This window comes from Capra hircus, chromosome 25, assembly GCF_001704415.2.
Source record: "Capra hircus breed San Clemente chromosome 25, ASM170441v1, whole genome shotgun sequence".
Lineage (NCBI taxonomy): Eukaryota > Metazoa > Chordata > Mammalia > Artiodactyla > Bovidae > Capra > Capra hircus.
Window position 1 is genome coordinate 24,259,114 of NC_030832.1, and position 16,791 is coordinate 24,275,904.

At 43.7% G+C, this 16,791-nt stretch overlaps 1 protein-coding gene across 1 annotated transcript; it reads left to right on the top strand.

Moving 5' to 3' along the window:
• LOC108633855 (histone H1oo-like) lies at window positions 7,304-7,841 on the top strand. Its single transcript, XM_018039984.1, is given in 4 exon segments — window positions 7,304-7,389; window positions 7,391-7,427; window positions 7,529-7,663; window positions 7,695-7,841. Coding segments are annotated over 4 exon segments (405 nt in total).

Consider the following 16,791-nt stretch of genomic DNA (forward strand, 5'->3'; position numbering starts at 1 on the left):
CTGATTTCCACAGTATGGAGAGCAAACTACCAAAAAATAATCTCTGTCTACTACAGAAAATAATGTCTAGAGAAATATAAGGCATGAGCTCTAGTTTCCCTGAAATTTTTTTAAGATCCTCAACCCTTCAGAATTAGCCCTATGCCCTTCTAAAATGTAAGATGACAAGCAAAATGATTGCAAATTAAATGTTTAATTAATTTTTATTATTGCTACCGTATTAGTTTGCAGTCAAATTTATGACCCGATAGATTTGCCATCTTTATGAATGACAGGTTGATGTCTTGGCACTGAGACCTTTGGCATAAGCAGGGAGTTCAGTGCATTCCTGCAATCATCCAGTCTATCTCCTCATGAGGGAGGCAACTCTTCAAACTGAGAGACATGCGACCCCTCACTCATTCATCCTGTAAAACCTGATTAACCTATCGCACTCCAAATTATGCCAGGCTCTGCAATGAGCAGACAGGGAGTGAGTGAATACACACATGAATTTGTTCATTTATCGAACATTAATTTTTGTCTCCAGCATGTAGGAAGTGTTGGTTAGGCAGTGAATAAAACAGAAATAAAAATATAAAGTGTGTGTCTGGTTCAGACTCTAGTTGTTCAGTCACTTAGTCATGCCTAGCACTTTGCGACCTCATGGACTGCAGCACGCCAGTCTTCTTTCTCTGTTCTTCACTGTCTCCCGGAGTTTGCTCAGACTCATGTCCATTGAGTTGGTGATGCCATCCAACCATCTCATCCCCTGCTGCCCCCTTCTCCTCCTGCCCTCAATCTTTTCCAGCATCAGGATCTTTTCCAATGAGTCAGCTCTTTGCATCAGGTGGCCCAAGGACTGGAGCTTCAGCTTCAGCATCTGTCCTTTCAATGAATATGAAGGGTTGATTTCCTTTGAGATTGACTAGTTTGATCTCCTTGCAGTCCAAAGGACTGTCAAAAGTCTTCTCCAGCAACATAATTCAAAAGCATCAATTCTTCGGTGCTCAGCCTTCTTTATGGTCCAACTCTCACATCCGTATACAACTACTGGAAAAACCTTAACTTGGACTATAAGGACCTTTGTCAGCAAAGTGATGTCTCTGCTTTTTGATAGCTGTCTAGGTTTGTCATAGCTTTTCTTCCAAGGAGGAAGCATCTTTAAATTTCATGGCTACAGTCAGACTCTGGAACCTCACCTTAAGTTCACAGTGAGTAAGCAACTGTGGCAGATTTGACCACGTTAACCTAAGCACACTTTTGAGGCTTTTGGCCAGAGATACTGATCTCAAAGCCTACATTCCCCCTCATTTCTGTCATTCCTCACCCCCTGCATTTCATCCGTCAGCAAGAGCTGATGGCTCTGACTCTGAAATATACCCCAGAATCCATCTAGTCATCTCCTGTTCTACCCCAGTCTCCTCCACCCTCATTTGCAACTCCTTGCCTTCCCACTGCTCTTAAATAAAGTAAAATATCTTGTTACAGCCCACAGCCCAGCTTGCCCATTTCATCCTCATCTCCCCACAACCCCAAGTTCACCATCCTTTTTCCCCACACTGTAAGGTGGTGCCAGGCAATGGCCCCTGAGGTCCTGCAGGTGCCAACCCCTCATTTGGAACAGCTCTGTCCCCTCCCTGAACCGTTACACTCTGGCCCTGTGATGGGAGTAGCATCCCTGATGATCTTTGGCTTGCTTTCAGGGCCATTTTTCCATTGTCTTAGTGAATAGCTCCCAGCTTCTTTAGAGATGGCTGATCCCTACTAACCTCCCTATCAAGCAGTCCTTGGCCACACACTCACTGCTCTTTCCACCAAACTCTCTTGTTTTTGATAACAGGGATAGGCTGAGAATTTTCCACATCTTTTAGTTCTGTTTCTTTTTTTGCTTAAAAAATCCATCTTTAAGTCATTTTTCTCTCCTCACGTTTTAAAATAGGCAGTCAGGAGGAGCCAAGCCACGTTGCTTCAATACTTTGCTTAGAAGGTGAAGGTGAAGTCGCTCAGTCGTGTCCAACTCTTTGTGACCCCGTGGACTGTAGCCTACCAGGCTTCTCCATCCATGGAATTCTCCAGGCAAGAATACTGGAGTGGGTTGCCATTTCCTTCTCCAGGGGATCTTCCTGACCCAGGGACATGACTGAGTGAAAAAAGAAACAGAACTAACAGATGTGGAAAATTCTCAGCCTATCCCTCTTCACACGGAGGATTAGGATTCAACATATGAATTTTGAAGGGACACAGACATTAGTCTTTAGCAGCTGGGAAGCGAGAGACATCCTAGATCTGACCTGGTCAGGCCGCTGGAGCCAGAGACCATCCACTAGAGCCAGGTCTTCCAAGGCCAGAGGAGTAGTGAGGATCTTCCAAGGGGAGAGAACAGGCAACTCTGGGCAGGCTGAGGGTGCATGGGGGAGAAGAGGCTGGCTGGAGGACATTCTCTCTAAAGACTAGGCAGAGGGCTGTCACATAACAAGACATTTTCTCACTGCTGGACACTCAACTAAGTAACCTCCCATGTTATCTCATCCAATTATCCTCTATTCCCTGATTTCAAGCTATACTACAAAGCTATAGTAATTAAAACAGTATAATATTGACTTAAAATAAACATTTAGAAAATGGAACAGAATGGAGAGCTCAGAAGTAAACCACAGCATATAGGTTAATCAGTAAATGACAAGGCAGCCAAGAACATTGAATGGCAAAAAGATAGTCTCTTCCAAAATGGTGTTGGAGGGGCTTACCTGGCAGTCCAGTGGCTAAGACTCTGTGCTGTCAATGCAGGGGGCTCAGGTTTGATCCCTGGTCAGGGAACTAGATCCCATACTGAGTTCACATGCTACAGCTAGAGACCCTGCCTGCTGCAATGAAGGTCAAAGATCCCAAGTGCCACAACTAAGACCCAGGGGAGTGAAATAAATATTTGTAAAATAAATATATTTTTAAAATATTTTTAAAAAACACTATATTGCAGAAATTAAACTTTAAAAACAAACAAAATAGAGTTGGAAACACTGGATAACTACATGCAGAGAAGTGAAACTGGGTCCCTATCTTACTTCACTTATAAAAATAACTCAAAATACATCAAAGACATAAACATAAGGCCTGATTCCTAGAAGAAATCTAGCAGTTTCATAAGACTCCTAGAAGAAAACAGAGAGAAACTTTTTGACATTGGTCTTGGCAATGATTTTTAAGATATAACATCAAGAACACAGCAACAAAAACCAAAATCAAGTGGGAATATATCAAACTACTAATAAAAAGCTTCTGCATAGTGAAGGAAATCATCAACAAAATAAAAAGGCAACCTATAGAATGGGAAAAATAATTGCAAACCATATGTCATATGGGGCTCCCCAGGTGGCAAAATGGTAAAGAATCCACCTGTCAATGTCTGAGACACAGATTCCATCCCTGGATTGGAAAGATCCCCTGGAAAAGGAAACGGCAACCCACTCCAGTATTATTGTCTGGAGAATCCCATGGACAGAGGAGGGAGTCTGGTGGGCTAAAGTCCAGGGGGGTCACAAAGGAGTTGGACACGACTTAGCAACTGAACCACAACAGCAATATCAGATAAGGTGTTAACATCCACAATACATAAGAACCCATATAACTCAAAATCAAGAAAGCAATTCAATGAAAAACAAAACATAAACAGAGGAACTAAATAGACACTTTTCCAAAAAAGACATCCAAGTTGCCAACAGACACATAAAAAGATGTTCAACATCACTAATCATCACAGAAATGCAAATCAAAATAATGAGCTATCACCTCACACCTGTTAGAACAGGTATCATCAAGAAGACAAATGACAACAAGGATTGGCAAGAACGTGGAGATAAGGGGAACCTTGTGCACGGTTGGTAGGAATGTAAATTAGTGCAGCCATTATGGAAATAGTATGGAGGTCCCTTAAGAACAAATAGAGCTTCCATATGATCCAGCAATTCTACTTCTGGCTATTTATCCAAAGGAAATGAAATCAGTATCTGAAAGAGACGTCTGTCCCCCCATGTTCATTGCAGCATTATTTATAATACCCAAGACGTGAGAACAACCTGAGTGTCCATAAATGCATGAACAGATTAAGAAAATGGGATATATGTTATGGATATATATTTATAAATTTTCGATATATGATTTCCATTGATCATGTATCTAATGAGATATTTTTGTTTATTTATCTCCTGTGCTGGGTCTTTGTTGCTGCAGGGCTCTCTCTGGCTGTGGCAGTTGGCGGCTCCTCTCTACTTGGGTGCATGGGCTTCTCTCTGTGGTCCCTTCTCTGGTGGTGGAGCATGGGCTCTAGGGCACACAAGCGTCAGCCGTTGTGGCTCTTCGTCTCTGGAGTGAAGGTTCATAGCTGTGGTGCAGGCACTTTGCCCTGTGGCATGTGAAATTTTCCTGGACCAGGGATTGAATCTGTGCCCCCTGTATCGGTAGGCAGATTCTTAGCCACTGGACCATGAGGGAAGTCTTAATGGGATATTATTAAGCCTTAAAAAAAAAAAAGGAAAAGGAAGAAATCCTGCCACTGTGACAATATGAATAAACCTAGAGGACAATATGCTAAAAGAAGGAAACTAAACACAGAAAGCCAAACGCTGCATGATCTCACTTATACGTGGAAACCGAAAAAGTCAAACCCAGAAAAGCAGAGAGCAGAATGGCGGTTGCAGGACCTAGGAGGTGGCAGACATGGAGAGACGTAGGGCAAGGTTTACCAAGGTTCGGTTATGCAGAATGATTTCGTTCTAGAAAGCTGATGTATACATCGCAGCTGCAGTCAATAGTGTTGTATCGCATATTTGAAATTTGCTTAGAGAGTTAGTTACCTTGTGTTCTCACCACAGACACTCACCTATGTGAGGTGGCAGATAGTTAATTAGCTTAACTATGGTAACCATTTCACAATGCGTACATTTAACAAGACATCATGGTTTGCTGCCCTTCACAGACATAAAAAACAGACTTCAGGACACAGCGGGGAAAGGAGAGGTGGGATGCTTTGAGAGAACAGCATTGAAACATATACATTACCGTATGCAAGACAGATAGCCAGTGGGATTCTGGTGTACGATGCAGGGAACCCAAACCCCGTGCTCTGTGACAACCTGGTGAGATGGCGGGGGGGGGGGGGGGGCGGGGAGATGGGAGGGGAGGTTCAGGAGGGAGGGGACACATGTAGGCCTACGGCTGATTCATATTAATGTATGGCAAAAGCCATCACAGTATTGCAGAGTAATTTTCCTCTAACTTAAACAAATAAATCTTAAGGAATCCTGTTGTACATCTTAAAATTATACAATTTTTATTTGTCAATCACCTCAATAAAGTTGGAAAAATTAAAATTTCAACTCTTTCAAACATTGCAACATTAAAAGAAGAGCTGAAACTGTGAAACTCTTAGAAGAAAATATAGACGTAATCACGGCTTTTTTTAGGCAACAGTTTCCTAGATAACAGCAAAATCACAGGCAAGAAAAAGAATGAATTGGCCTACAGTAAGACTAAGCTTTGGTGCTGCGAATGACGCCGTCAAGAAGGTAGAAAGATAGCCCACAAAATGGGAGAAAATGTTTGAAATTTATCCAGCTGATAAGGAACTTATATCCAGCAGATATAAAATATTCTTACAACTCAATTAATGAAAAGACCAATGACTCAGCTAAAATTGGGCCAAAGATTTGAATAGCCACTTCTTCAGAGAAGATACACAAATGGCCAATAAGCACATGGAAAGGTGCGTAATGTCATTGGTCATCAGAAAAATGCGATTCAAAGCCATAGGATACCACTTTGCAGGCTCTAGGATGAGTGTAACTAAAAAGATGGACAATAACAAGTGTTGCAAGGATACAGAGCTATTGGAACCCACAGCCATTGCTTGTAAAATGGGGTAGTGCTTGGGACAGCCTAGAAATTCCTCAAAACATTAAACATATACCTACTTTATGACCTAGCAATTCTACCCCTAGGTTTAAAAGAAATGAAATACACAAAGAATTGTACGCTAACATTCCAGTTAACATATTACAGCATTATTCGTAAAAGTCAAAAGACAGAAATAACCAAAACATCCATCAAATGATTAATGGGTAAAATAAAATTTGGTATACCCATGCAATGGAGAAATTATTTGCCAATAAAAAGAAATGAAGTCCTAACACATGTGATGACGTTGATGACTCGACACATTAGGATAAGTGAAAGAAGCCAAAACTAAAAGATTACTATTTCGTATAATCCTTTTTGTATGAAATTTCCAACATGGGCAAATTATAGACACAGACACTCGGTTAATAGTTGCCTAGGGCTGAAAGAAGGGCAGGGGAGGAGTGGAACAGGCCCTGACTACTAGTAGGTATGACGCATATTTTAGAGGAGATGAAAATCTCCTAACTTCTATCATTACAGTAGTTGTACAACCCTATGAATATACTAAAGAACATTCCATCATTCACGTTACATGGGTGAATTTTACAATATATAAATTACATCTTCATAAAATGCTTTTTAAGAAAAGTTAAAACCCCATTCCCAGACCCAATAAAGCCCTAGCTGGTTTAGACATAGGAATCTTGGTTCTCTGTCCTAGGTAATTAAGTCTTTGCAGACTAAGATGAAAAGTTAGAGTGTAAAGATGTGAGATCTCACTACCTCATCAAGCAGCCCTTGAGCCCCAGTTTCCTCATCGGGTTGATTGATCCTATCTTGATGTTGTTGGGAAGATGAATGACCTGTGTATGAAATTCCCAGTGCCACGCACAGAAGAGAGCACATCCTTGCAGATAATCAGTATCATGATGATCAGCGCACTCAAAGTACCATTGTAAAGATTAAAGGAAGCAATGCCACTCAGGTGCTAAGGATTTGTTTTTGTGATGACTCATGGAGTGGGGAGGGGTTTAAACACCTGCATCAGCAGCTCAGTGGCTCCTGGGGACTTTGCCCTCACTGACACCTCATTGACCTCCTCGACCTCCATGGTAGAATCATTCTGGTCATCTGGGTCTGAAAAGTCAGGCCTGAGCCATAATGGCATCCAAATGCCACGCTGCCACCCTCCTGAGCTGTGTCTGCCTGCAGTGCCAGGGCACCTTGGTGCAGCCATCAGGGTTTGCATCCTGCAGAAGCACCCGACAGTGGATGTCATCCTGCTCAAGCACCTGCTGAAGCGAGTGTGTTGAGGACCTGCGTGACACACACTCGGCCTCTTCCCCAGGTCCGTCAACTCCAAGGCCCAGGAGGCCACTGGCAGCTTCAAATTACTTCCTGAGCACAGAGGGAAATGCAGCTTGAGAAGATGCCCACTCTGATGACTCCCAGGAGAGCCAGTGAAGCTGAGGAGAGCCTCAAGACAACAAGTGAAGCCAAGTAGGACCCTTCCAACCAGTGAGGTTAAAAGGCGACCCAAGAAGCCAGGAGAGGTGAGGACACTTTCTTCCAAACCACATTTGCCCAAGGAGAGGGCCCCCAGGAAAGGCAGCCAGATCAAAGACCAGGTAAGGTCGGGAAGGCCTCCTCACAGCCTGAGGAGCCCACACAGGCCCCTTGCAGTGTCAACAAGCCTGGCAGGAACTCAAAGGTCGAAGGCAGAAGGAGTAGCCCAGATGCCAAGGCCCACAGAACAACAAAAGCTGAGAGTCAGAGTTCAAAACTCATGGTCACCCAGGGCAATGGTGTTGCTCCTCCAGACAAAAGAGAGGAAAACCAAGGTTCCTGAAGAGGTCACTGTCCAGGTGGTAGGGCAGGGGCTGAAAGCCAAGCCCACTGCTCCTCATAAAGGCAGTGGGTCCAAGTCAATGTCTGCGCCACTGGCCAGGAAGACAGAGACCTTCTAGGGTTCGAGAAGACCTGGAATGCCCAGCAAAACTCCATCATCCAATGTGTCCAGTAAGAAGTGAAAGCCAAGAGCTAGAGGCCAGGGTGGAGAGTGGTTGAGATTCTGCTAGAATTTTTATTCTCTGACAAAATATCATTCTACTTATTTTAATTTACCTATTTATCACTTAAGGCTTCATTCCCCCAAGAAACAAATATGGTGCTGAAGATATACCTTATGAATGAATGAACTAATGAGTGAAGAACAGGCTATTCAGAGCAGCTTGATTCCTCATGTGCACTGGTCTGATGTATCAAAATGCTGAACAACATGAAAAATAACTCCTGAAAAAGGAAACCCTAGAGAGATGGATATTTTAAGTTTCGAGGTTCTGTCTTGTAAAAATGAACAGAAACCCACCTCATGTCTATTTCCAAAACAAAAGCATGGTTCTGCTTCATCATGAGCCTTCCCCACATAAAATGATGTAGCTAGTAGAAGCGCCAACTTCTAGAAAAAGAAAATAATGAGACGAGAATTGGAAAATAGCGAATGCCTACAGGAGCCAAGAGCAGAGAAGCAGGTCAGATGCACCAGAGAGGAGTGGTGAGACCTAGGGCCAACGTGTCCCATGTAAAGGACTAGCTGTCATTCTAGTAGACCCTGTCACTGTGCCATAAGGAACTGGGGACTCAGCATTGCTGATCCGAAATGTGAGCAAATGAGTGACTGAAAATTGTTAAGCCCACCAGGGTCCTCTCCATGGGATTCTCCAGGCAAGAATACTGGAGTGGGTTGCCATTCCCTTCTCCAGGGGATCTTCCTGACCCAGCAATCAAACCCAGGTGTCCTATATTGCAGGCAGATTCTTTACCTTCTGAGCCACCAGGGAAGCCCAGATTTAAATGTAGATTTTTCCAAATCTTAGAATAGTCAACAGGGTATATCCTGTGAGATTCCATCTACATGAAGTCAAGAAAGCAGAACCTTGTGGAGAGAGACCAGAGGAAGTGCAAGGCATTGGTCCTGTCCTGTTTCTTCCTCAGGGCTGGTTGCACCATTGAGCTCACTTCATGCGAATCCACTGAGCTGGACCCCAGTGATATGTGCCCCTTTCTGTATCTGTATGGTACTTTCAAGGAAGTTTCGCTTTTTTAAACCATGGAAACAGAAAGTCAGACTCTGCATTAGATACAGCTCTTAGGTCACCAGTTGGCCAGTGTGCGGCATCTGCTGTAAGCCTTTGATGACTCATTCTTGCCATTGAGCTGTCTGGGACTGCAAGCCTGCTCTTTTGCGTGCTAGGTCCTGCTAGGAGTTATACCCAGGATAGGGAGGTAATGTCACAGGGCATGTGATGTGGGACTGTGTACAACAGAAAGATTGCTGCTCCTGCCTGGAGGTGGTGAGCTCCCCTTCTCTGCAGAAATTAGGGCAGAAGCAGGACAACTGTTGCTCTGGGATTCTGCAGAGGACCTGAGGGAAGGAGCTGAATAAAGTGACCACTGAAGCTCCTTCCAGTCCCGAGAGCCAGAGAATCCAAGATCATTTATCCAGTCATTCATTCAACAGCGATAATACTGGATATCTCTTCTGTGTCAGGCACATGCCTGGCACTGGGGATTTGGGGTTGAATAAAAGAGTTTAGATCCCTCCATTGAAAGACTTTGCAAACCATTGAGATGGTGGCAGAGGGGCTGCAGGGCCCTTGGGGAAGCATTAAGTCAATTCAGAGGAGAGGAGAATAGTGACGGAAGGTGAGGGGGTCTCTGCTTTTATTAGGAACCTGTCTTATTGTAGATGGAGAGAAAGGCTCCCCTGAGGGACTCATATCTCAGCTGAGACATGAATGATGAGCATGAACTAGCCAGACAAAGAGAGTAGGGGCTGGCGGGAGAAGAGAAACAGAAGCCCATTGAAAGAAATGGGGAAAGTTCAACCTAGCTGAAATGCAGGCTCGTGGAGGGCAAGTGCGGTCCTTGTGTCTGGTTGCATCTGTATTTCCACGATTCCAAGAATGTAAAATTCTGAGACTCTGTAATTCTGGGCATCTATGATTCAACAGCTCTCCATTATTAAGATTTCCGCTAATTGAGTTGCTAAGATTCTGTGAATACCCTTTTCTAAGTCTCTGACTTGCAGGCACAATGAGTCTGCCTCCTACTTTCGCTGCAGCCTGACCCTGCCTTGGATTATTCCTCTGCTAGTGCAGACAAGGCTAAAGAGAAGTAGTTGGGAAGAAGCAGCTCATTCGCATTTGCTCTGCAATCTGCCTCCCAATTAAACCCTGTTCTGCTCTGCTCTGGGGAAAGAGACAAAGAAAATGCAGGCAGGGGCCTTGCTTATACTAATGACTGATCTCCGTGGGCAGAGTTAATGCCAAGCCCCATTCGGCCAGTAGGCCATCACCAGCATGGGGTGAACACACAGACTAATTTATGTGAAATAAAAACACGCTTTTACATGGTGTCCTGACACCAAGACAGGCGTTTCCTCCCCGCAAAACAAGCCCAATTATCATGGTATGCTCTGTGGCCTTTTCTGCTCTGAGAAAGGGTTGCAAAATCTCTTAACAGTTCAGAGCTCTGAGAAGAGGGGCAAAAAGAAGAATGGTACAAATGGGGCATCGCCAGGGAGGAGACAGGTGAATCGGGAGATACAGACGTGCCAGCCTGATGCCAAGAACTTGAGCATCAGAGTCAGAGTGCTGTTTTTTTTTTTTCTGAATTATTAATTTAATTTTATTGAAGTAGAGTTGGTTTACAAAATTGTACTCGTTTCAAGCATCCAACATAGTGATTCAGCATTATTCCAGATTGATGGTGGCAGTTTAGTCACTAAGGCATGTCCAACTCTTGAGATCCCGTGGACTATAGCCCACCAGGCTCATCTGTCCTTGGGATTCTCCAGGCAAGAATACTGAAGTGGGTTGCCATTTCCTTTCCCAGGGGATCTTCCCAACCCAGGAATCGAACCCGGGTCTCCTGCATTACAGGCAGATGATTTACCAACTGAGCTATGAAGGAGGCCCTTATTCAAATTATGACTCCATTAAAAGTTATTACAAGGTAATGACTGTAATTCCCTATAATTAAATATATCTTTGTTGCTTATCTATTTTCTTTTTTTTTATTTTTAATTTTATTTTTACTTTATTTTACTTTACAATACTGTATTGGTTTTGCCATACATTGACATGAATCCACCACGGGTGTATACAAGCTCCCAATCCTGAATCCCCCTCCCACCTCCCACCCCATATCATCTCTCTGGATCATCCCCATACACCAGTCTATTTTCTAATAGATAATAGTTTATATCTCTTATTCCCATACCCCTAACTTGCCCTTCCCTTCTTCCCTCTTTCCTCTCCACTAGCTTGTTTTCTACATCTGAGTCTATTTCTTTCTACTTTGTATATGCATTCTTCTGTATTATTTTTAAAATTCCACCTTCAAGTGATATCAGACAGTATTTGTCTTTTTCACTCTGACTTACAGGGTATACATGTGGGGAAAAAACAAAAATACTAATTTGAAAAGATACATGCACGCTAACATTCATAGCAGAACTATTTACAGGAACCAAGCTGTGAAAGGAACCCAAGTGCCCATCGACAGATGGATGGATAAAGAAGGTGTGGTACTTATATACAATGGAATATTGCTCAGCCATAAGAATAACACAACTCTGTCATTCACAGAAACATGGATGGACCTAGAGAATATTGTGCTTTGTGACCTTAAGTCAGGCTATCACCAGAGTGTTTGACCCAGAAACCTGCTCGCCCAGGCTCTGCCTTGGGAGCCCCACCTGTAAACTGTCTGCAGTATACTTCAGAGGACTGCTGGGCCAGTCAAATGAGTTAACACAAGCAAAGTGTTTGGGCTGGTGGCTGACACACAGTTTTAGCTGTTTTTATTAAATAGAAGCCAGAGAATGTTGCATTACAGATGCTGTATTAATTGTAGGGGACTCATCTCATGAAACATGCTTATCAATTAAAATGTCTTAAGCAGGTAATGAGTTAAACAGAAAAGATTGGCCTTGCTGATGTGTAAAGGATAAATTGTTGAGGAAAAGAGTGAAAAAGCACTGTGTGCTGAGGAAACAGCAAGTCATTTGCTACCAAAAAAACATAAGTTCTATGAGATCTGAAGTATAGCATAGAACAGTCAATGAAGGAGTAAATAGGGGTTATGGGTGACTTTGCCAATACAAGCTGCTATAATAAAGTAGCAAAGACTGGTGACTCATAAAAAACAACAATTTACTTCTCACAGTTCTGGAGGCTGGAAGTCCAAGATCAGGGTGTCAGAATGGCCAGCTTCTGGTGAGAAACTTCTTCCCACCTGTAGACTGCTGTCTTCTCATTGTGTCCACATAAGTGCCTGAGTGAGAGCAAGATGGCTCCCTGGAGTCCCTTTCATAAGGACACTAGTCCCATTCAGGGGAGCTCCACCTTCATGACCTAATCACGTCCTAAGGCCCCACCTCAAATACCATCACTTTGGGAATAAGTTTCAACAGGAATTTTGAGAGGGCACATGCAGTCCATTGCAATGAAAATCACCAAAGATTTTTTTGAACAAAGTAAGTCATTAATTATACTTTTGATCCAAGTGTCAGAAACACAACTCAAACTGGCTTAAGCAAAATGTATAGGAACTTTCTGTGGTAAAGCTAATCCTATACTAGATTAGATTTAGATTCGCTCCAGGCTAGCTAAACTAGCCAGACCATTAATAGAATCAAGTTGGAGTGATTTCCTCAGGACATGGTTCCCTCCATCCTTAAAGTCTGCTTTGTACCAAGTTGGCTTCATTTAGCCCCAGGTGTTCCCCAAAGGTGACCAAGATGGCCATCAATAGTTCCAGTCTTAGGAGGGAGGGAGTATTTCAGGGCCCACTCTCATTGGTCGACTTTGAGTCAGGTGGACATCCCTGAACCAGTGACTGATGCTGAGGTGGGAAGCTTTGCTCTGTGATTGGTCAGACCTGGTCACATGCCTATTGCTGTTGTGTGATGCGGTGATGGAATATGGCTTTAAGAGCAGGAAAGGGATAGTTCCCCATAAGAACATCAGAGGTATGTGTGTATATGTGTGCCTGTGGTTTATAGTTTTATGTTGTTTATTTTATTGTGGTTGGTTGTATCCTTCTACCAAAAAAAAAAGACTGGATTCTAGGCAAGCAAAAATAATACACGTCCATAGTATAATGTGTTTATTTATAGGTACTTTTGAAAGTAATGTGAATGAAGAGTAGAGCAGGGTTGTCGAATGTATAACAACCTGGTTATCACTGCCCCTTCCTACACTCACATCAGACATGACTAATTCATTGCTAGTCCACCCAGATGCCTTTTCTGTTGATTCTACATGAGTTGCCATCCGTCTGTCTGAGTAAGAACTATTTGCCACCCCTGAATTGGAGGTAAGGGGTACAATTTTTTCCCTCTCTCTTAGATGCTGTACCTCTGATCTTTTTTAGCTAGAAAGAGATTGATGAAGTTGGGGCTGGATGATTTCTCATATCTCCAAGGGAAGAAATGAGTCCCGGGCTACAGAGCTGGAGTTTGAGCTGAGTTGTCCTGAAAGCCAGCTAGGAGAGTATTCTCTATGAATTAAGAGCCCAGGACTCAGATTGCTGTGTTTACATTCCATCTTTGCTGCCTACTAACCCTGCGATCTTTGGCTAATTGCATCACCTCTGTCAGCTAGCTTCTTCTGTGAAATGTAAATAATAACTCCCCTAGGGTTACTGTGATGATGGAAAGAGCAATGCAGGCAAAGCAGTAGCCCAATTCATACTTAGCACTCAAAACCAGCAGGTATCTTTGTAACCATGGTTAATACACCTTCCTGCTGTTTCCCAGCTTCCAGGCTCTTACCTTTTTTCTTTTTAATTCAGTCAAGGAGGGAAGCGAGAAAATTAAGATAACCAAGTGGTTTAGTGACAACGTTATGTAAACCTATCTCCCTGCGGATCCTTCCAAGCTGTGTTGAGAACAGCATTTGAATTTCCAAAAGTAACTTAGTAAACTCTCTTATCATTGTAGAATGAGGAGGCTGGTTAATCAAATATAGAGAAATCAGAGTTAATCAAACAAGGAGTTACTGTGTTGATGGAGTTGGAATTAGCCTTACTAAAGGAATTAAGACACAGCAGAAATACAGCCAAAGATGCCTCGAGGGCTCCCCATTGCCCACAAGCGTGAACACCTCAGAAGCTGACTCCCAGCGATGTTTGGCCGCTGGGACCCCAGGTGGCCTCCACCCCTGCCTTCATGCCGGAGCCTCAGGTGCCCACATGGAGCTCCATGGCTTTGTCGTGCCGTGCCACCCCTCTTGAAGACCTCCACCACATCACGCTGCCTTTCTGCACTGCTGTGTCTCCCTCTATAAATGGGCAAAATGAATTCTTGGATTCCATCACAGAAATGCTGGGAGCCTAAAGAAGGGCCTTGTGTGTAAATGTGTCAGGAAGATGCCTACCAGGCTGTAGGTGCTTATAAAGCTTCAGCTGAGCCTGGGTGTGGGTACCTAGAAACCCTCTGATCCAAAAATGATGATGATAGAAGATCAATGGCCCCCAGATCAGGGAGGACATGGGACGTGTGCTCAGTCATCGAAGAAAACCATAGAAATTCTATTACAGTTAAAATCCTTTCTCTGGACCCCACTGCTGGCAATGACAGACTTCTTAGGATATACAGTAATAAAGCCTGATCATAGTCATCTTAGGAGATTCTATTCCACAGGATCTACCTGGGCCCTGTACACCTAGACTGAGGACCTAAAGAGTGAAAAATAAAGAGGCAAATTCTACAGGTTATACAATGACCTTTAGAACTCCTTGCCAACCCCTGTTCCCACTAGGATTTTCACAATGACCTTAGGCCCAATTGCTTGGATGCCTAAAGTGAAAGTGTTAGCTGCTCAGTCGTGTCTGACTCTTTTCAACCCCACGGACTATGTCTGTCTGTGGAACTCTCCAAGCAAGAATACTGGCGTGAGTAGCTATTTCCTTCTCCAGAGGATCTTCCCAACCCAAGGATCGAACTCAGGGCTCCTGCCTTGCAGGCAAACTCTTTACCATTTGAGCCACTAATTGCTTGGATGTTTAGGAACATTTGAATTTGCACTTTCTTTTGCTGCTTCTATTTATCTAGTTTTAAGACCTTATGCTAACGTCCCATACCTTTCTTGTTAAAGCCTTTTAGGACCCTTCTAAGAACCCATATTCCCTTCAGGAATCTTTAGAAGTGAGGTACCCATCAGATGCCTGGAGATGTTGTTTGCTGTGACTTCCTAAAGATCTTGGCTCTAGCAAGAATGAGCTATTTATGAGCACTGACTCTGGAGCCAGACTGCCATTTGCTAGCTGTGTGATATCAGCACAAGTCTTTTGACTTCTCTGTGTCTCTGTGGCTCCACCTGTTAAATAGGAATAACAGTGGCATATATCATGTATGGTTTGGGGAAGATTAAGGAGATAACCCACATAAAGTGCTTCCCCACTGTGCCCCATAAATATTGGTAGTTATTGCACACTGAAAGCACCGGGGTATTTTGTCAGCCTGATATTGTATGAGTACTGTGGTGTGGGGTTCCCTGGGCTTATGAGGGTCTGTCAAAGCCTGTCGCCAGCTCAGGGTGAGGCTGGAGGGGAAGGACTTGACTGTTTTTCAAGCCAGCCCTTGATGTTCATCATTCCCCAGGGCCCTCTGGTAACCATGGCAACCCAGCTTACAGGTTACCAAGTTCAAAACAATATATTTCCAAGCAAGAAGTTTTGCTGACATCACCCGTCTTGATGAGAAGACAATGAAGACTTGTGGGTCTTTGCTGGTACCTGTGCCAATCAGAAGACATGAGAGCCTTTGTGCCATCTTTTTCCACATGTCTACCTAAACAATGATGTCCATGCAAAAACAGAGCTGTTATTACTAACTGCCCAGCATAATAAACAGAATTGGCCATAATGATAACCTTGATCATCCCTTGCTAAGTGAACTGAGCCTGATCTTTGGGGTCTCATGAACTAAGACCCACTTTTGAGGCAGTTATTTACGGTGTGACCCTGAGCAGGTAACTTAACCTCTCTGTGCTTCTGTTTCTTCCATAGCAAAATGGGAATGGCCTTGATAGGGACAGTGTAAAGGGACACAGTTTTTCCACTAGTCATGCACAGATGTAAGACGTGGACCATAAAGAAGGCTGAGCACCAAACAATTGATGCTTTCAAACTGTGGTGCTGGAGAAGATTCTTGACAGTCAAGAGATCAAACCAGTCAATCCTAAAGGAAATCAATCCTGAATATTCATTGGAAGGACCGCTGCTGAAGCTGAAGCTGAAGCTCCAGTACTTTGGCCACCTGACGTGAAGAGCCAACTCATTGGAAAAGACCCTGATCCTGGGAAAGACTGAGGGCAGGAGGAGAAGGGAGCAACAGAGGATGAGATGGTTGGATGGCATCACAGACGCAATGGACATGAGTTTGAGCAAACTCCGGGAGATAGTGAAGGACAGGGGAGCCTGGTGTGCTGCAGTCCATGGGGTCCCTAAGAATTGGACATGACAACTGAACAGAAAGGGACAACGTAGTTGATTAAATAGTCAATCCCACTTAGGGATTGTAAGAATATGGGAGACCCCTGAAGTTAATGATTACTGAAGAGAGCAGGTTTGCTTCACCACAAAACCAAGCAGGCTTGCTTAGCAACAAAACCATGCAAGAGAAGCACAGACATGCCCCCCAAACAATCAAACGGTGGTGGCATGAGGTCTGCATCCTGCCCAGTGAGCTTAGTAAGTTAATGACCCCGACACACGCTCTCTGCTCTTATAAAGAACAATAATCTGTGGAACTAGCTTGACCACATAGGGACAAGAAAACACTCCCCTGCCTAACCTAGAGGAGGAGCTAATGATGGAAGCATGATGTCTACTCAAGAAAGACCAAGT